Below are 22085 nucleotides of genomic sequence, written 5' to 3' on the forward strand. Positions count from 1 at the left end.
AAAGTACCACATACCAAACATACAAATATGGGCCCCGCCTTGGGGTATATTTCAACCCAATAATATGATACTTACAAGAAATACCATGGGGGTGGCCCATGGCCCTTGTATGTAAGACCAGGATTTGGCCCTCAGCATTACAAGGAAATACCATGGGGTGGTCCACAACATTTGTATGTAAGACCGAGATCTGGCCCTCGGCATTATAAGTTTAATATTATTGGGTTGAAATATACCCCAGTACGGGGCCTATATTTGTATGTTTGCTATGTGGTACTTTGGGGAACTCACTAAGCTTGCTTACAGTTTATGTTTATGGTTTCAGGTTCTTTCGATTCGAAAGAGAAGGGCCCGGTGTGACATCACCATTTTCTCGGCCAGAAAAGACCGATTTTGTTTATGCTTTATAGAAATCAGAGTACCTCTTTTAATAATAAAAATGTTGCGGAATTTGTTCCCAGTAAAACATGATAAATACGTTATCAAAGCATTTCTGTAGAAAAGTATTTTTATTCATTTTAAAACATTTGGGGTGTCATCGTCAATACTGAAACATAAGCATAAACAGAACTTATATTCATTATCGCTAGTGATTTATATCTCCTTAATCTCTCAGTGTAATGTGACTTCATATCAACACATGTATTATAAATAAACTGAGTGGGTCAGGTTGGGAAACCTGGTGAGTACATAGGGTTTTCAACCCACAATAAAATAATTATTATGTTTAATCATCAAACAGTTAACCCAATTACCCATCCCCATTATCTTCTTTAATCTTAAGGATCTACCCTAAGAATCAGTTATTTCTTGTTCATTCATTCCTAAGGATTATCCTAAGGAATAGGTACGAAGTCCATCGTTGTCAATGACACAGTTGTCAAGCACATCTGCTAGTTCTATCACTTAGGCACAACTGCCATAATTGTGATATTCTATATGAGGCGCAGCTGCCAGTATTGTCCTTCGAGCACAGCTGCTAGGGTTATATCGTTTATTGACAGTATCATTTTCAAGAGTCCACTCGCAATACATGTCAATGGGTTTTTAGAGTACATCGGTGAACACATCGTTCACAACACCTACAGGTTGCGAGCCTGTTAGTGTTCCACTGGACTGTCTAGAATAGTCTGTGGTTGTCATCCATACTTTGCTAGATGACGGGGCCAACATTTGGGAACAAGGCTTCTCACATCGTCCACTTCTCACCCTTACCTCATGGTCTATATCACCTCTCAACTCATCATCCAACTCATATTTCATCTACCCATGTTTTACCCAACATATTATGTAGATATAAATACATTTACAGTTTAAATCATATAAAACTTGTATAAAATCGTTCATGCAGCATAGATAGCAAGTATACAGATAATATGCACACATAGCACGTAGTTTATATAAATACTTCATATCTATGTGTAAGATGAAAGGGACCATGCACTCACTTGAAAAGGTGGTGATTCCGAACTCAGACAACGATTCACTTCTTAAAAATAATTTTCTTCGACGAAACCTAGTATTATTACCACTAGAGTTTAATCTATTATTCACCGAGACTAATTAATAGTCTAGCTATTATTACTATTATATAAGTGTTAAACAATACTTATATAACCCATAATAATAGCCCAAGTACTTATTATAAGTTCCTAATAACGTTACTATAATTAAATAAAAGCTATATTAAAAATAGCGTAGGCGTAGCTCACTTAAAGCGGGTTTTATAGAAAACCGGGCTTTGCTTGGAGCAGCGTTCCCAAGCCGAAAATCTCTTCTTCTCGGAGTCGTCGAGCACTCTGACGCTTCCGTCTTGTGCCAGGGAGGTTCCCTAGGCTTTTCGGGGGGTTTCGGGGCTAGAGAGAGGTTCTAGAGAGAAAGTAAAGAGAAGAAAGAATGTGAAAGGTGTGAAAAAAAAAAATGAATGTGGAGAGGTTCTATTTATAGAGTGAAATATGGCTAAAATTGGTGCCACATGTCCTTCTGGTGGCAAGACTTTGGGAGAAAAAAAGGCCACATCACTCATTTTCGCACAACACACTTCTGAATTCTAAAATCCGTAACTTTCACATACGACCTCCGTCTTCTATATACGGACTTTGTTTCCGTCTGTCTTTTTACCGTTAAGTTCCTATTAATGAGATCTTCAATTCTCATTTAGGTCGCGTAGGCCAAAAACCGCTCGATCCAAAATTCGAGTTTCGGGCTATGCACTGCTAAGCCAAATCTTAGAAAATTCATAACTTCCTCATACGAAGTCAGATTTGGGCGTTCTTTTTTTGTATGTTCTCGGTTTAATGTATACTACAACTTTTTTTTAGATCACTAAGGCCAAAAAGTCCTCTATCGTAAATTCACTAATTACGTCTCCCGGTGTCGTGCCGGTTTTGCTGTAAAACTTCGACGGACCATAACATCTTCGTTATAACTCGGATTTCAGCGTTCTTTATATGTACAGAACCCTTGTAACATATACTAACACTTGGTTAAGATTACTCCTTCTAAATAATATTTCATCAATAACTCATTTTTGATGCTTATTGTCTCTAAATTAACTAGCCCAGATCTACGGGCGCTACACCCGGCGTCATGGCACAGCATCTTCCCTCATCATTTCTACAAATTGAATAATTGTACTCTAATGTTTTGAATATTATGGTTTGGTTTTGGAATTTGAAACATTTGGTGGATGATTTGATTAAGTTTCAATGAAAAATTTTATTACTGTTTTTGGGACGTTACAAAATGCTAAGACTAGATGTTAAATTGAGAAAAACGAGGTGACATTCAGAAAGCTCATGTGGTAAGGTGTTAGGAGTGTTACCACTCCCCATAGTATTAGAGTTTTTAACCAAATCATAATTAGAATTTTTATTTACCAATCAATTGTAAATTCAAATTTAGTTACTTAAAAACATAATGTTTTGAGTAAATTACACGGATCGTCCCTCGTGCAAGTGCCAAAACACATGTTTAGACCTTATTTTTAAAAATTAACTCGGACTATCCCTTGTTAATTTAAAACTTACACGATCCTTCCCTCCGTACATAAAAAAAAACCATCTTTACCCTTATTTATTTATTTTCTATGTATTTGTTATTTATTTATTTATTAGAGTTTTTAACCAAATCGTAATTAGAATTTTTATTTACCAATCAATCGTAAATTCAAATTTAGTTACGTGCAAGTGCCAAAACACATATTTAGACCTTATTTTTAAAAATTAACTCGGACTATCCCTTGTTAATTTAAAACTTACACGATCCTTCCCTCCGTACATAAAAAAAAAAAACATCTTTACCCTTATTTATTTATTTTCCCTTATTTATTTATTTTCTATGTATTTGTTATTTATTTATTTATTTATTATAAAAAATTATTATTATTTTCTTTTTACAAAAGAAATAGGCCTAACACATTTGATAACTCATTCCCCTCCTCCCTTTCTTTTTCTTCGTCGGTACATCTCATATCCATTATCCACCTTCACCATCCACACCGACCGACTACAATAAATCTTCGGTTTCAAACAGAGGTGATCACCGACCAACTTTAGTCTTTATTTCACTCTCCTCTTCTATTGCATATCTTCCGATCTCATACTTGCATCCTCGGGATTCTTCTCACTCATCTCTTTTGCAGAAGAGCACCACCTCAGATATAGGGTTTCGACCCTAGGCGGCGAACAGATGACGATGGTGATGCGGGTGTACAGGAGACGATCTGTGAATGATGGCAATGGTGGAGCTCAGTCTAAAACCCTAGACGGTGGATCGATTGAGAACAACTAACTAGATCGGGTGAACAAAACAGGTGAATAAAACCACCACCACCAGCAACAGTTATGTTGCTTCCTTTCCTCCTCCGCCACCTCTCTTCTTCTCGTCCCATCTCACTCTCATTCTTGATTTCTATAACCATTTAGGTTACATGATTCAAATTTGGGAACCGAAGGTGGAAGATGCAAATTGGGGTAGTCGGAAATGATGGAAGGAGTAGGATTAGAGGAAGGCGGAAGAGAGCAGGTCGAGTGGGTGAGGTAAGGGTAAAGGTGAGGGGTGGTGGGAGTGTAAAACGGAGGTTGTTCCCGACGAATATGGGTTGGAGATGATCGCAGAGAGAGTGCTCGTCAGGGAGATTATACAACTCCATTGGTTCGATCATGTGAGGTGAGATTTTGAGATGAAGATAGAGAAACATGGTAGATGGGGGTAGGGTGTGTAAGGATGAGGGCACTTCATATTTCATATATTATAATTAATAGAAAAAGAAAACAACCAAAAGAAAATAAACAAGAGCAAGATAGTTTTTTTCAAATCTCGCAAAATGTGCAGATTGAGGGATAAATTAATAAGGGATGAGGCGTGCAATTTTAACCAAATAAGAGACGAGTCAAGTTAATTTTTGAAAAATAAAGATTAGACTTTTGAAAAATAAAGATTAGACCAAATAAGAGACGAGTCAAGTTAATTTTTGAAAAATAAAGATTAGACGCTTATTTTGATATTTGTATGAGAACGATTCTTGTTATTACCAATTAAAAACACTAAAAACGAACCCATATTGCATTTACCAAATTGCCCTAAGCTTCGTCACCTGTCTCCTTGGTGGCTATATGCACTACTTCATCCTCTCTGCATTTTTTCTATATCCACCACCGCTACCATCACCGATCAACACCCGTCACATCCCCTTTTTATCTCCATCAACCGCAACTCCTACAACCGGCAGTTAATTATCATTGTTAAGTATATACGGTGACCACACACAAAAAATTGGATTTGATTTTGGTTTTATCAAAGGGTTTCGACCAATGGTGGTTTAGATATTGACGGAGGTCGAGGGGCGCATGTGTGGGAGGATTTGGAGGTTTTCTGCTTCGAATTGTGCGATTTTTTAGTTATCTCTTCAAGCAAGATGGAAGAATCTCCTTTTCTCCCTCTTTTTCACTGTTGGTTTAAATGAGATTGAAAGAGTATCTATTGGGGATAGGAATAGGAAGTCGAAGTTGGAGATGGCAATTGATGGTCACCTGTTTGTAGAAACAGATGCGATGATGAAGAAGTGGATGGGAGGGAGATAAGGGTCATTTGTCAACTGAGAACTTTGGTGACAGTTTGTAACTTGTAAGTGAAAACATCCTCCATCAAACTTTTCTTTTTCTCTCTGCTAGCCGCCCCCCTCCTTCCTCTTCTTCAGCGGAAACCTCTTTTATGTCCATCGGATGGATTTCTAACATTGAACAATATTAAATTACCAGAGAATGTGATCGTTAATCATATGATGAAGTTGAGTGACTATGTTAAGATTGCAAATGGAAGTATTCTTGTGCTACTTATGCTAATTTGGATATCAGTTGCGGCGGATCTGATTGTGTTATTGACACCATTCCCGAAAGCTAAGATGAAATAGTGTTGATGCTTGCACTGAAAACGTGTAGTATCCAGGCTAGTAAGGCACAGATTTTATCAGGCAAAAGTTAAGATTTAATAGAGGAGAAAAACTTTTCCGGCAGAGAAAACGGTGAAGACGATGGAGATGAGAAATAAATAAATAAATAAATGAAATAAAAGGTTGACGCAAAAATGTTGGGGCATCATTTATTTATTGATTTCTTTAATAAAAGAGAAATTAATATGCATCCGTTTACAAATATTCATATCCATTAAAAAATTATGATAGTGTCATCTTTCCATCATTCAATTTGATTTTATTTGTAATATACTCTTAATAAGATAGTAAAAAATATGACATTTATCATAGTTTAAGTAGAAATATTTTTAAAAATAAAAGATAGAAAACAATTTAATTTCGCTAACACAAACCTTTTTTTATATAATTTTATTATTATTTGGTAAATATTTCTCAGATTACTATTACTTGGTAAATATTTTTTCTAGTAAATCGACAGGTCTTACTATAGGGCAGATTGTCATTTGACAAATTAGAGTAAAAAAATTATATCATCTTTCAAAGTAAATCGGCGTTTAAATCGCATCCGGTATTAGAGAAATGCCAGCACATCGCCAAAGCCTTTCGGTATGTCCCTAACAACTTCAGCACAATTATGTCTTTTCATTTTGGATGACTTCTATTTTATTGGGTTCTATGTTTATAATTTTTATTGAGTTAATTGTTTCGTTAATTTTGCGCAACTCGTTAAAAAGTTCAAACGTAAAACATTTATATAAACAATAATAGCTCCCCAACCTAAGAAAAGTTATATTCATATTAACATGTGTACAAATTTTATTTCATTTTAGTTTAATAACTAAAACCTAGACATCTCAAAGTATTTTACTGCCTCAATTAAAGCTTAATTGAAATGTTTAATGACCATTTCACATATGAAAAGTATCATTTAGCCGACAACCGATGCAAAATGATCGAAAATTTATTTTTTCGCATATGAATTTTGCCATTTCGCATTCGGCATCCACACCCTATGCTAAAAGTTTATAATTTTATAGCAAAAACAGAGACCAAATATTTGAGATAAAGAAACAAGAAAAAAGTCTCAAATCTAGTAAACAAGAAATAAAAAAAACACTTAAATGTCATCTTAAACTTGTGAAATCATAAGAAAATACATTCAACTTTAACATTTTTTTAATAACAAAATACCAACTCAAGCAGCTACAGCTTCAGTCATTTCCTGTTCAACAATTGCAGGTTCAACCGGATAGTAAGAGTAGTGAAGCTCCCCAACATCATCACCCGATAGCTTTGTCCATCCAGTCGGCCCCACATGATACACTACCAACAATAACACCAATTTTTTCAAATCATCCATATAAATATATAAAAATATAAAACCCAAATGAAATAAGAAGAAAAAATCTAGAGAGAGAGAGAGTACCGCTGGCAACACCACCACTAGCTCCATCACGGAACGTAGCATGATAAATGGATCTTCTCGCCAGCTCAGCAGCTTCCTCAATTGACATATCATATCGATACCTAAATTTCACAAAAGGAATACAATTAGGTAATGGAATTTATTAATTAATTTTTATATTTTTTCTTTCAGGGGGGGGGGGGGGGGGGGGGGGTACTCACCCGCTATCAAGTACACCGTAAGCATACGGTGAACCAGACCCAACGGAGAATTTTGTTCCCTTGAGGCGTCCGCCTTCGCTGTCGACATAATACAGACCAGGGCCCTACAAAAATAAAGTAACGTACATGTAAAATGACTATTTTGCCCCTCGTTTTTAATATATATATATAGAGAGAGAGAGACCTTTTCATCCCATCCTGCAATCATTGTCCCAACAGACAAACCCATGCCACGGTAAGAATAGAGAATGTTGGCGAGCATCTTTGAAGCGCCTGTCACTGAAATCCTTCTCTTGTTTGCCAATTCATGCAGACGACACTGAAGTTTAAATAAATAAATAAATAAATTAATATTGCTTAGAATAATTCAAATGGATAAATAAAAAAGGTGATTTTGATATAAAGAAATGAAAGTAGGATATGCCTTAATGCCTAAATTTCTGTGCCAAAACTGACAATCTGCAGCTCCTCCAGCCATTGTACCCAGCATATACGGATTAATTTCAATGATTTTTTTCACAGATTGAGATGCTGAAAAAAAACAAAATTAAAAGAGCATATTAGACTAGTAAATGCTCTTTCAAATCACGAGTCATAATTAATCATTGATCAAGTAAAGATAAAATTTTAAATGAATAAAAACAGCATGATATCTCGAAGAAGAAGAAGAAGTGCATACATATATAGCCTCCCATGCTAGCTCGGGAATCTGCAGCAACCATCACACCCTCCTTGAAAATAAAAGCCAAAGTGGTTGTTCCCTTTGCTGGTTTTACCATTTGGATAGAATTCTTCTGAAATCCATCAAACTGAAACAAAGGATTTGATGTTGTGTTTTTAGCAATAAATACATTCACTTAATATCTAGCAGAAAGGTTAAAAAAGAAAAAGGCAAGAATTGTGAAGAAACTCACGTCTGATGTAACTGGAAGGTCAAATGAAGGGGCATCTGAAAACCCATCAGAAAGCAAGTCGTCACTTCCTCCATAGAGTGGTGCACTTGATTCTAGTCCACTAAAGTCGAGCTTCATGATTTCCACCTAAACACATCAAAATTCATCAGTAAGGTTTCTAGTTCACAATCTCTATACACAAATTTCATGCTCTCCTCAACTGTATGGATAAAGTGCTGAATTGATAAATGAAATCTGTAGAGACTAAGGTGTTGTTTCTCTTTGATTTAATAGGCTAATGGATGAAAGACTTCTGGGGTACATATATCTAAGGTCGTTTTCTTTTAGACTTCTGGAAGCTACATGATTTGCAGTATAACTAAACCCCCTCCCCTTTATCTTTTTTCGCTGCACAACATCTAAACAAACCTAAGGAAAATACGTTTCCTATTGTGTAGAAGATGGACTGATCTGCGTACATCTTCCTCAACATCTTCTCCCGCTGCTCCAGATTCCTTCGATTTTTCTAATGGGTTAACGAATCCGTCACTCAAGCCCGACCAATTGCGTTGCTAAATCGATGATATCAGTTTTGAAGGAGTGGTTTTTTTTAACAACAAAATGTACAACTCGTAACAAACCCTAGATTATGAAGACCTGATTCTGAGCGAGATCAAAGAAAATGCATACAGCAATCTGTCTGGCTAAATTGAAGAGTAAATAGAGTCGAAGAACTAAGTCGAGATCATACCTTTAAATCGGAAAGAAAAGACCAGATTGTTAATACGTTGATTCAGCAGAGAGAAAACTCAAATCAGAGTATTTGAAGGAGTGATTTCTTGAACAACACTATAACTTAAAATCCGACTCTCGATGGGTTCGGAGTTCTGACCCGGTTCATGTGGATCCAATAAGTCCAGCCCATTAAGATGAGTTCGTCATTTTCGCTGCTCCAGTACTAAATTTTAGTTCGGCCCATATTTAAGGCCTAAGAAACATTATAACAACGTTCGAAAAAAATTCATTTTAATTCTAAAAATTATTTTTGAACAGAAAAGTCCTGATTATTTTATTTTGGTTCAAATTAACAAAAAAATTATTTTTTTTCTTTTAACAGGAAATGACATATTATCGTCTAAAATGAAATAATCAAGACTTTTCTGTTCAAAAAAAAGTTATGATTAAAATGAAATTTTTCTAAAAATATTATGATTTTTCTGACAATTTCCCTAACAACATTTTACCGGTAACCAATTATCAATTTATTCTTTTAAAAACTTTTACTTATGTGGATATCAACTAGCATCTAATGTGGACTAACAAATAAGAACTCGACCATCAAAGGATACGACTCAGACATCAAATGATCTAACATGGACTCACAAATAACACATCAATATTCAAAGGAAAGATCGACTCTATGATCAACAGAAGCGGGAACATGATAAGGTTCATAATGATAACCGTACTCATATAACCACAATCAAACTCATCGTTATCCTAATCCAACTACTTCAAATAATCTGCAAGTTTTCAAATCGGTACCTTCAAGAAACAATTTACAAATCAAAATGAAAAATTGCAAAGATGTGCTACAGGAGTAAAATTATGCTTGATTACCTTGTATAAAGTGAACCTAAGGTATATATAGTCTTTAATTGTGATCAATTTGTGTAATTTTGTCGTGTTTTGATGGATTGTGTTGGATTACCAACCATCCTTACGTTCATAGGGTTTGGTTGAAGCATACATATATATATTTACTTCAATTATACATAGATATAGTTTTTATATATATATACATATAGTTGTTATTAAAAAGGTTTTTTTTTATTCTTTTAACATAATGACATCTTCTTCATCAACAACATTGTTTCCTTTGAGATAAACTACAAAGGTTTGTTCGTGTTTGGGCCATTTAGTTATTATGAAGGTGGGGAGACATTAACCCTTGAGAATATTAATTTCACCAGCATGGAATACACATAGTTTTTTGATCTTATGAAGAAGGGAACAATAATGATGTGCTCATGTGTATATTATGTTGTTCCTGGAAAAGAATTACATAACGGGTTTAAAAATACTCAAATATGATGTTGATTTTAAACATTTTGTTGCTTATGGGTGTGTGTGTGTGTATACATATATATATATATATATATATATATATATATATATATATATGTGTGTGTGTGTGTGTGTGTGTGTCACCATGATGAAGATCTTGTTGGATTAGTGTTTGAGTCTGTAACTATATTTGGTATGTACTTGACCCGGTTGTGCATGGTCTTTTTGGGTTGCCTTCACTGAAGCAACTTGACAAGGTAATTTGAGGATATAGAGAGGATATTATGGTTTATTAATATATTATAAGAATAATATATTAAAGGAGAAATCATATTTATTTAACTAGTATTGGTCATATATTAATTAGGAATTAATTTGGTGACTAAAAGAGATTAATTAAATAAAGGGGCATAAACTGTCAAATGTGTGATAGTTGAGTTTTGGGCTGGGAAACCTAATGTACTAAGGGGGAACGAAATTATGATGAAAGATCATCATATTTTCATCCAAGGGCCTTATTCCAGAAGGCTCCTTGGGTTGCTTGGTGGCTAAGTTATCCATTTGGGTTTAGATTGAAACCCTAGCAGCTTGCACTATAAATAAGACCCCAAGGCTTCAATTTTCACACTTGCTTCCAAGAGAAACCCTAAGGCCGAAAATTAGCATCTTCCCTCCTCTCTAAAAGTTGCCTTCTTGCTTGTGGTGTTTGTGATCCATTAGAGGAGTTACAATTGTGACTCTAAGCTCAAGAGAAGAAGATTCAAGCCACTATTTGAAGAGGTAAGCATCTAGATATGATGTTATTAGCTAATTTCGAAATTATGTATTCTAGATTAGGGTTTTCAAGTCTTGGATTCATTGCATGTATAATAGAGAAACCTAGATCCAAGCATTAGGGTTTGTATGAGCACATAGGATTGTTCTTATGCCTAAAACCCAACAATGGTATCAAAGCCTTGATTGGTTTCAATTGTATGTGATGCTTTGATTGAATGTCTGTTGAAAAACATTTTCATGCCTTCTGTTCGAACTGACTCGGCGAGTCAACCCAACTTGGCGAGTCCAGTGAGTGACTCAGCGAGTCAGAGCATCAGACAGAGGAATTTTCGGATTTTCTTGTTGTTTTGATGAAGGATAATTGCCTTATATGTATTTAACTGATGAGATTCGAATTTTATTGTTATTGGAAGATTATCCTTGCCAAAACACAAGATAATTACCAATTTATTAGATAATAAATTCCTTATATGATTAAAATTTATTATTTGTATTAATTTGGTAACTTTTATTGCAAGAAATTGGATTAGGTCAAATATAGATAATCACTAAATTAATTGTTTGATTTATATAATTTGTTATTTGATCCCTTGGATTTTGAAAAGTTCAAAACTTGTCCTCATGTTTTGAAATTTAAATTCTTTGATTAAAAGTTTAATAATTGAAAAGTTTTAAATTTCAACCCTTAGATTTTTACAAGTTTAAAATCAACCTTATACTTTATTTGTTATAAGATATATATATATATATATATATATATATATATATATATATATATATATATATATATATATATATATATATATATATATATATGAATAAGCTAGTCTTATCGCTAGTAGGCCTCATTCACGAAGCCGATCTATAAGGTGGGTGTAACGTCTGTGTTTCTGGGCTTGCCATTTTTAGCAATGTAATAGTCTAGGTTAACCTTTGTAACCCGTTTTGAAATAATAGAAGTGTATTATTTGAGTATTATGTGTTTTGTGCTTAATTGCTTAATTATGTGGTTTGATTAATTAAGAATAAAAATAAGCGTCAACATTTAAGAGTAAAATAAACTTGATATCTTTAGATAATGTTGTAGTAGTTGAAACAAGGTTTCCGAAGATATAAAGAATGCCGAAATCCGAGTTATAACGAGGAAGTTATGACCTGTCGAAGTTTCGCGACAGAACCGGCAACGTTGAATGACGTAAAAAGTGAAATTTACGTTAGAGCGATATTTAGTCTTAGTGATCTAAACGAGAATCGAAGATCTCGTTGTTAGTATCAAAGCGGTAAAAAGTGAAATTTACGTTAAAGCGATATTTACCCCTGAAGCCCCGTTATCATTCCTGAGTCCCGAAGCAAGTCCCGAGATCCCGAAGATCCCGAGAAGTGCGGTTCCCAAGCCGAAGCTCTGCCCGTGAGAAGTTCGATTTTTTTAGAGATCTTCCAGATCTGCTGAGAAATACTACTCCTACGAGCCGTAGTGCTGTCCGATCATCTTCTGATCAAGTGAGTGTATACTACCTTTCATAAACACGATAATAATACAAGTATGATTTGAGTGTATTAAGTATATTGTTATTTATATGTGTGAATGTGTTGTTACTTTCTTCTAACGCATAATTATCAAGTATTTAATATAAAATACGTGTTATTTGTATATTTTGTTGTTATATGCGTGAAGGTATATTCACTTTCATCTATCTCATAGATATGATTTGTTCTCTATGAAATACGTGTTATGTGTATGTGTCTCATCTGTTGTTTTGGAATATGTATTGAATGAGAATGCTATGCAGGTTTTAAACTATGTATAAAAATATATATTTTTATCTACTAATATGTTGGGTAGAGCATGGGTAGATAGTTGGTGTGTAATAAATAGATGAAAGGCCTCGATGTTGTTTTGATCCAGTCATCTAGCGGAATTTAGATGACGACCACGAGCTTTTCTAGACAGTCCAGTGGAACGCTAGCAGGCTCATAACCTGTAGGTGTTAATGAACTTGGGTGTTCATTCGTTGTATTCCATCCCCCTCATGGTTGCCTTATTTGACTTATATTGCTGAGGAACCCCCGAAGCATGTGTTGTCACCCCGATGAAATATTCTTAGACTAGGTCCCTTGTGTTAGTTATTTTAGGGACATAAAGTGAGAATAACGGGAATGGGTAATTGGGTTATTGTTGGTTGATAATAATAAATTTAATTATTTATTGTGGGTTGAAAACCCTATATGCTCACCAGGCTCCCAAGCCTGACCCACTCAGTTTTATTTGTATTACAGGAAGTGCCGCAAGGGCATAAGATGGATGAACCATCAAGTTGTTTTGTTTGCAAGTCTGTATATGTATATATTTGTTAAATGACTTGTAATGTTATCGTTTATGCTTATTGGTCTGTATCGGAACATGACACCCCGATTTTTGATTATTAATGAAAATACATTTCTTTTATGAAATGCTTTGGTAAACATTGTTTTATCATGTTTTGTTTTTGGGAACAAATTCCGCAACTCTTTCAAATCAAAAGGATTTACTCTGAAATTATTTTAAAAGCATAAATGAAAATCGGTCTTTTTCCAGGCCGAGATTTTGGGGATGTCACAGTGGGTATAAGGTTGTTGCCTATAAAATGGCGTTTAATGGGTGTACACTCACACCCACCACTTGCTTGATTAGTGGAGGGTCGTTAGCCAAATGGATAGGATATGGCACTTAATTCCTCATTATAAGTATAATGAATATTACAAAGTAACTAACATGTTTTTACAAATTCGAAATCTTAGTTACTTTAGGGTAAAATGTGAAAATGATGCTATTCCATGGAATTACACTTTGTACCCTTGTCAAACATTAGTGGAGCATGCGTGGTTAACCGGAACACTAATTTGGGATTGACATTGGTGGCAAAGGGTGGCTTGATGTTTGTCATAGATCAATTGAGCGTGCGTGGCTAATCGGCACATTGATTAGGTGATAGAGACATTGAGTGCACCATGTTGATTCGCATGGTTATTCACAACTTGTTTGCGATCCTCGGCATCCCAGTCGCAAATTTGAAGTAAATATCAAGATTTAAACATGCCATTGAAAAGTTCAATGAATCTCAAAGATCTAGGAGTTTTCAAATACGTTTAAAACTTCATCTCTTTTTCGTTTTTCGTGTTGAAAATTAGTGAATCGTCATTCACTTACCTTTAAATTATTTAATTATAGAGTACGTCATCCCTTTCTAAGTTGTAAATACTGTTGTTGGATCCTAGCCCTAATTTCTCATTTGGGTGTTTAATTGGGGATTCAATTCTAATCAAACTTTATTCCTTTCTATTTTCAGATGTCTAATGCAAACGCAAACAACGCTGCTCCTGGCTCATTCTCGCTAATGAGCCTATGTCAAAAGGTGACATTTGATGGATCGAATTTCAACGAATAGATGAGATACATTCGCATGATTGCTCGTTACGGGGACAAAGAATATGTCCTCGACGAGAAGATTGAAAAGATCAATCTAGAAGTCGTTATTCCCGAAGAATTGGCCGTCTTTGAGGCCCACGAGCGTGATGCAACGAAAGTTCATTGCATTATGCTGGCCACTATGAATCTTGAACTCCAAAAGTCCTATGAGGACATGTCTCTGTATGAAATGCATCAAGATTTTCTGGAGAGGTACCACCAAAGCGCAATGCAAGAACACTATGAGATCATCACCAACATGATCACCATTAAGATGGGGAGTGGAGAGTCCCTAACCTCGCATTTGCAGAAGATGCAGAGGTTTGTTTATTGTCTTTTCAAGTTAAGTGTTAACTTTGGGGAAGATTTGGCTATCAACATCCTTCTCCACTCCTTTCCCTTGTGCTCCAACTAATTTAGGATGACCTACCATATGAATAAGGAAGAGGTCACCTTGAACAAACTCCAAGGACTCCTAGGGACTGTTGAGAGCAACCTCAAGGAAAAATCTATTGCATCATCCTGTACTGTGGCTTCTCCCGTGTTGGAAATTGGTCAAGGAAAGGGTAAAAAGAGGAAGGCCCTAAGTAAGAGCCACCAAAAGGGTAAGCCCCATGATGGTTCCCCTTCTAGTGGAACCAAATCTGGTTCAGTCAAACCCTCTTCCGACCCCAAAGAAGCAGAGTGCTACTGCTGCCACGAGAAGGGCCACTGGAAAAGAAGTTGCCCTAAGTATCTACAAGACATAAAGGATGGGAAGATAAAGCCTACCTTTTCAAGTATGTATTCTATTAAATCTAACAATTCATCATTTGCTACTTCATGGGTTCTTGATACAGGATGTGGTTTCCACATTTTTTCTGATTTGCAGGGCCTAAGAAGAAGTAGGGAGGTGGAACATGGCAAGATAAACTTGATTATGGGAAACAGAAGATTGTCGCCTGTGACCAGAGTCAGAGTTTATTCTTGAGTGTTGAGTAATGGATTAGGGTTAGATTTACATACTTTTTTCTATTCGCCAGATATGGCAAGGAACATCATTTCATTTCATAGATTGTTTAGACAAGGTTTTAGATACTCATTTGATAATAATAATGGTTCTATTAATGTTTATTTGAATGGTGTCTTTTATTTCAATGCATTTGTAATGGGATTTATCAATCTGTGTTGGTTGTTGATAATTTAGGAAATGATGTGTTGAATATTGATTTGTCTAATAGTCTAGACAAAGCATGCTTGTGGCATTGTCGCCTTGGCCATGTCAAGAAGAAACGCATAGCCCAACTCCAAAAAGATGGAGTGTTGGAGTCATTCGACCTTAGGGACGATGACATGTGTGAATCTTGTTTACTTAGGAAGATAACAAGTCACCCTTTACTGGAACTTGTGAAAGGGGTGAGGGTCTATTGGATCTCATACACACCGATGTGTGTGGGCCCTTTAGATCCACCACAAGGGATGCTTGCCGCTTCTACGTGACTTTTACGGATGATTATAGCAGATATGGATATATCTACTTAATCTAAGTCAGAAACCTTTGAAAAGTTCAAAGAGTTTAAGAATGAAGTGGAGAATCAGCTGGGCAGGAAAATCAAGATGCTTCGGTCAGACCGAGGAGGAGAGTACCTGAGTCTTGAGTTTCACGACTATCTAAGGGAATGCGGAATTGTTTCGCAATTGACGCCTCCGAGAACGCCATAATTAAATGGTGTGGCTGAGAGACGTAATCGAACCTTGTTGGACATGGTTCGTTCCATGATGAGTCGGGCTTCGTTACCAATATCTTTCTGGGGGTATGCCTTAGAGACCGCTGCCCATATCCTTAACTTAGTTCCCACCAAGAAGGTTACCAAGACACCTCACGAGATGTAGACAGGGAAAGCTCCCTCGTTGGCACATATCAAGGTTTGGGGTTGCGAGGCTTTCGTAAGATGAGAGACTCATGATAATCTCGGGCCTCATAGTGAGAAGTGTTATTTCATCAGCTGCCCACAGAAGTCTTTTGGCTATCTCTTCTATAGACCGAGTGACAATGTTGTCTTCATTGCTAGAAGATGAGTTTTCCGAGAAAAGGAACTGATAAGTCAAGAGGATAGTGGGAGGCAAATTGATCTTGAATAGATTCAAGAGAAAAGCAATGAAGGAACCTCTTACACTGGCACTCAACTCGATGAGGAAACTCCGGTTGAACCAATTGATGAGTCCTTACCTCTTAGACGTTCCAGTAGGGTTAGTGTTCAACCCTATTTTTATGGTTTTCATATTCCTACTGAAGGGGATATGTTTATCAGTGATGAAACACTAATAAATTTGGACGAACCTAACAACTACAAGGAAGTCATGGCAGGCTCGGAGTCTACTAAATGGAAAGAGGCGATGGACAGCGAGATTCAGTCCATGTACGATAACCAAGTTTGGAAGTTGGTTGAAAATGTGTCGGGTCGTAAGACAGTCGGGTGCAAGTGGATCTTCAAGAAGAAGACGACCATAGATGGGAATGTGCACACTTATAAAGTGCGAGTGGTCGCGAAGGGCTTTACTAAAACTCTTGGAGTTGACTATGATGAGACCTTCTCACCAGTTGCGAAGATAAAGTCTATTAGGGTAATGCTCGCAATAGCTGCGTTTCATGATTATGAAGTATGGCAGATGGACGTGAAAACCGTTTTTCTTAATGGAAAGTTGGCTGAGGATGTTTACATGAATCATCCATAGGATTTTGTCGATGCGAAGTATCCAAATAGAGTGTGCAAGCTTGAGAAATCCATTTATGGATTGAAACAAGCGTCTCACAGATGGAATCTTTGTTTTGACGAGAAAGTCAAAGAGTTTGGCTTTTTGCGAAGCGAAGATGAATCTTGTGTATATGTCAAATCCAGTGGGAGTATAGTGAGCTTCCTCGTATTGTATGTTGATGACATACTACTCATAGGAAATGACGTCCCAACCTTGCAGGAGGTCAAATTCTGGTTTGGGAAGTGTTTCGCTATGAAGGACCTCGGAGAGGCTGCTTATATTTTGGGAATAAGGATAGTGAGAAACAGGGAAAAGAGACTAATAGGACTCAGTCAGGATACATACTTGGATAAGGTACTAAAGCGTTTTAGTATGGAAAATTCAAAGAAAGGGGAGTTGCCAATCCAAAGCAATACTAAGCTGAGTAAGACTCAGAACCCAAGTACAAAGGCAGAGATAACTAATATGAGCCGAGTACCTTAAGCTTCCGCAGTCAGTTCTATCATGTACGCTATGACTTTTACTCGCCCTGATGTGGCCTTCACTTTGAGCATGGTCAGCAGATATCAAGGGAACCCTAGTAGAGCTCATTGGATTGTAGTTAAGAATATTCTTAAGTACCTACGAAGGACCAAGGAATGGTTTCTAGTCCTCGGTGGGAGTGATGACTTATGGGTACGAGGGTACAGTGATGCTAGTTTTCAAACGGATCGGGATAATTACCGATCATAGTTGGGTAGGGTCTTTACCCTTAATGGAGGAATAGTAACTTAGAAAAGTTCCAAGCAGGAAACCATAGCTGATTCGACGTGCGAATCGGAGTACATTACGGCGAGTGAAGCATCAAAGGAGGCTATATGGTTGAAGAACTTCATTGGAGACCTTGGAGTTGTGCCATCCATAAAGGAGCTAATGGAAATTTTATGTGATAATGGAGGAGTGGTTGCCTTAACCAAGGAACCGAGAGATCATGGCAGATCTCGACATATCGATAGAAAATACCACTTTATCAGACATCGGGTAGAAGAGGGACTCCTCGTTGTGAAGTGGGTATCGTCAGAAGAAAACCCAGCAGATCCCCTTACGAAGGGATTGAGTAGGGTCAAACACTTGCAGCACACTAGGAGCATTGGGCTGAAGGACGATATAAGTTTGGATTGGATATATAAGAAACATGTAATAGATAATTTGTACTTGACATTTGATGAATAAATAAAGTTGTGTTATTTATGAGTAAAGCTACTATCTTGTGTTGGTTATTTATCTATTGTTTCAATTTTGCATGTTTTGACTTCCTGAATAATAAGATTGTTTGAACAGTCCACAGTCGTTCATATTTTGGAAGTAGATGTGAATGAAGAGTGTCATGAATTTGTTTGTAGATTGTCTAAAAGGTTTTGGACATAACAAAGGTTTGATACAAAGTTCATGAGTGCTTATGAATATGATTTGAGCATTGGAATAAACCCGCGCTTGCTGGTATCACTACTTTTATAACGAGTGATCGCAAGATGATAATATCATATGATCTTTGAACCTAGAGATATGGTTATTGTTTGCTAGTTGATTGTACATTGATAATGTGAAAACGCATCGGTAACTTGATGTTATAAAATGAATTGTTGTGTATGACTTAGCTGGTGAGTGATAAAAGCATATAAGTCAAAGTTTTCCTGTTCCTCTTATTCTAAAAGGGTCAGAGCGATATCTGGCTACTCGATGATTTGATTTTGTCACAACTGAAAATTTTGAGCTATGTAATCCATACATTCAAGTTAATGTGAATCAAAAACTTCAATCAAACACATCATACAAGTACTACAAATAGTCGTCAAACAATTGGAAACCCTAAAAGTTTTTGTTTAGGTACACCTTGGACTAGAACTTCATTATTGGATCCAAATGGACCAATAAGCTTCCAATTAGACTATCATGGGTTTAGAACCCTAATTGGGCTCTAATTGGACCCACACTTATTTATTTTAACATTTTGGGCCATATTGGGCCTAGAATGAAATGAATTAAGAGCTTTGAGCCATGAATAACCTAAACTAGTCCAATAAAAATAAAAATAAAAAATCCTACAACATTCTTTTAAGCTTAAAACACACCTAAGATTAACTCTAATAGTGGGCTTAGGGGCAAAAGCCCAAATTTTTCCTTTTTCCCTTCACATTCTCGGCCCAAAGGCCCAAATCCAAGAAGATAAGGAAGAGTTGACTTAAGTATGCCACCTCATTATTGTCCATAGGATCTCCATGCAAGATATTTCCTTTTCCCATGCAAGTATCACTTCAAAAATCATCTCACTCCTTCCTCTCTCTCACTCTCGGCCATACACCCACACACACACACAAAAATCTCTCAAATCCTCTCTAGATCACTCAAGAACAACTCTCCCTCTCCACTCAAAAATCTCGAGTTCTAGGAAGCATTCAAGAGGAAATCTCCACAAAATTCTTCATCTAAGGTAAGATTATGCATAGATCTATGGTTTAAATTCTTTTGTTATCAAAAATCCTTTCCTAATCTATGCAAAAATCGTGATCTTGCATCCTAGAACCATCTCAAAACTCGAGATCTTCATCAAAGGGAGCTAAGGCCAAAAACACTTCATTTTCCTTCCATTTTTCCTTGCAAAACCGAATCAACACCCCAAGGTGAGCTTCATACCCCCTATTTTCTGTTTTTATGAGTTTTGTGGGGGGGGGGGGAATACAAGTGAAAGTGTAGATCTATATGTGTTTTGTATGCCTTGTATGATTTCCATGCTTATATGTATGCTTTTATGTGTTTTTATGTTGGATCTAGCATTAAAACCCATCAAAACCGAGATATATCTTGTGTTAAATGATTTTAGCTTCAAATATATTTCTAAACACAAAGTATTTCAAGAAAAATGGCTAAGTGGTTTAGTAATAATTTTCTTTGGGTTAAAAACACAAATTTTGGGCCTAAAATGTGAAAAATGCAAAAATAAGGGCCCAAATTGACATTTCACAGATTCTGATGGATGAAGTGTGCCAAAACAGTTTCCATAAATAAATTTCTGGAAATATACTCATTTAGGGGATTAAAAACATAAATTCCAAGCTTAATGGGCTAAAAATGAAAATTTCGGCCCAATAAGGCCCATTATGCGAATTTTTCTGTTTTGGAGGGCCAAAACTGTAACTTTCTGTAAAACAGCAGACTATAAGTGTTCCAAATCCTTTTCAAAGGTTTAAAATGCTTTTTAAATTTAAAAAGGACCAAAGTTGCAAAAATTTTCCAATTTGGGCCAAAATTGTCAAAGTTGCGAAAAGAAGGGATTAAAACTGAGAAAACTGCATTTTCAAGGACTTAAACTGTTTTCTATGAAAAATATGCTGAAAAATATTAATTTCAATAATTTTTGGTGTTAAAATGTCAAGAAAAATAGTTTAAGGACCAAACCGGGAAGTATTTAATAAAAAGGGTTGAAAATGTAAATTTTACAAATAATGAGGGGCTGAAAACAGGAATATTTCAAGGCTAGTTCAATGTACACAATTTGATCAAATAATTGCACCGCGACTATCGACGAAATACAATACATTATAATACCCAAAAGTCGTTGTTAAACGAATTGGCTCGGTCTCGAGCCAATAGAAATCTACAACTGCTAACACTACGACACTACGATTCATGCAAGTAACGTTTGGTAATACATATACATGCGAGTGTGCACAGATGTCTACGCACCATCTTTGGGCCCCACAAGTGTAAAATCTTGTTCGTTGAGCCTAGCTAGCCCAATGACCTGATCTTAAGGCCCGAAGACATTTTTTTTACGGTGTGTTGGGTTTTACCGATCCGACACAACGTAAATGGACTTTCAATGGCTTGTATACCACCGGTCCCCAAGGGTCCTTTGGTATTGCTAGTAAAATCTACATTTCATGCGAGGCGGGTCGGGGACCCCTCGTACATTTTATCCCCAACCGGCTAATGGAGTTACCGGGGTCTTCGTGATCTCTTTCTCTTCGGATGTGGGACTACACCTAGTCAGGGCGATTGGATAACGCGATTAGTACTGACGACGCCTTCGGAGTCGTTAGTATAACTATAAACTGGGCGTTTGTGTAACGCGGGTTTGTAGTAAATAATCCTGCTCGAAAACCTTCCAACGTCGCCTGGGACTGACACTATACGCTATGCAATGGTTTCAATGTAACATCACGTAATTCAAGGAACTAGGAGAACATCGGGTTTTCCTAGGGTTTTCAATACGAACTGATTTGAAATGCATACATTTTCAATGAACATTTTTTTACAAGTATAGAAACGAACAAGCATACCTATGGATCTTCACAAACGTTTTCGAAAACCTATCTTTTCAGAAAATATCGGATTTTCTGGTGGTTCTTCAAACAATACAAACATTCGATTTCAAACACTACTTATGAACTCACCAACATTTCATATGTTGACGTTTTTCAAAATACTTGTATTCTCAGGGAGCCAGTGAATCAAGGGAAATCATATCCAGTGACGGTTGCGGTTTATTTTTGTATGAATTGAACAAATTAATTTTTGGGGAATGTAATGTTTAAACAATGTATGATATGTAAACACTACTGGTTGTACTATGTTGATGAATGGTGACGAATGTTGTTATGTTTCATATATATTCAATGTTATGGTATTCAATTGAGTCACGACAGCCCCCGGACGTTTCCGCCGTCTGGTTCGGGGGTGTGACAGGTTGGTATCAGAGCTTTGTTTATAGTGAACTAGCATGTCGAGCCATACATTGATATGCAACTATAAACCAAAAAGAGGGACTAACATAACTCTGAACAACACAAGTAAATAAAACACACTTGCATGCATTAGGGATAAGAACCTAACGTCGAATCAAACACAATAATACTGGTATCTCGGTTAATTCGGGACTGTTCTTAGTGATACCAAGGAGTGAATGTAGCCTGATCAACTACATTCTCTCCAAGGTAAAATTAACACACGTCTTGATGAGATCGGGATAGCCAGGGCACCTAACACTATACCTTTTATCACCCCAAAAGAGAATGTTTGCCTAGTATGTATGATAGACATAGCAACCTAGGATAATGTAGCATATTTA

General features: G+C 36.4%; 1 protein-coding gene and 1 long non-coding RNA gene across 3 annotated transcripts; one reads left to right on the forward strand and one right to left on the reverse strand.

Annotated features, from left to right (window-relative positions):
- Window positions 1–3417: 3417 nt before the first annotated feature.
- LOC145007989 (uncharacterized) lies at window positions 3418–5654 on the forward strand. 2 transcript variants are annotated; one of them, XR_013663218.1, is made up of 4 exons: window positions 3418–3536; window positions 3644–3814; window positions 3927–5127; window positions 5262–5654. It is a non-coding gene; the product is annotated as an uncharacterized LOC145007989 (long non-coding RNA). The 2 variants fall into 2 exon arrangements; XR_013663217.1 differs by having other exon boundaries at window positions 3927–5654.
- An 885-nt stretch (window positions 5655–6539) lies between these two features.
- LOC145011631 (proteasome subunit beta type-5-B) lies at window positions 6540–8793 on the reverse strand. The gene is made up of 8 exons (XM_078970371.1): window positions 8705–8793; window positions 7975–8100; window positions 7740–7869; window positions 7485–7591; window positions 7245–7379; window positions 7061–7164; window positions 6861–6961; window positions 6540–6757 (listed from the first exon to the last, which is right to left on the reverse strand). Exons 2-8 carry the CDS (start codon window positions 8089–8091, stop codon window positions 6630–6632), a joined length of 822 nt encoding a protein of 273 aa, XP_078826497.1. The 5' UTR covers window positions 8092–8100; window positions 8705–8793; the 3' UTR covers window positions 6540–6629.
- Between the last annotated feature and the right edge of the window lie 13292 nt (window positions 8794–22085).

The sequence above is a fragment of the Lactuca saligna genome, chromosome 8 (assembly GCF_052625555.1).
Source record: "Lactuca saligna cultivar CGN05327 chromosome 8, ASM5262555v1, whole genome shotgun sequence".
Lineage (NCBI taxonomy): Eukaryota > Viridiplantae > Streptophyta > Magnoliopsida > Asterales > Asteraceae > Lactuca > Lactuca saligna.

Bases quoted from the DNA above. Each gene is read 5' to 3' on its own strand.
- LOC145011631 (XM_078970371.1), bottom strand. From the start codon at position 8,091: ATGAAGCTCGACTTTAGTGGACTAGAATCAAGTGCACCACTCTATGGA. The intron at 7,165-7,244 runs GTCTCTCTCTCT...TTATTTTTGTAG, and splicing joins TTGCAGGATGGGATGAAAAG to GGCCCTGGTCTGTATTATGT. The intron at 6,962-7,060 runs GTGAGTACCCCC...TGTGAAATTTAG, and splicing joins TACGGTGTACTTGATAGCGG to GTATCGATATGATATGTCAA.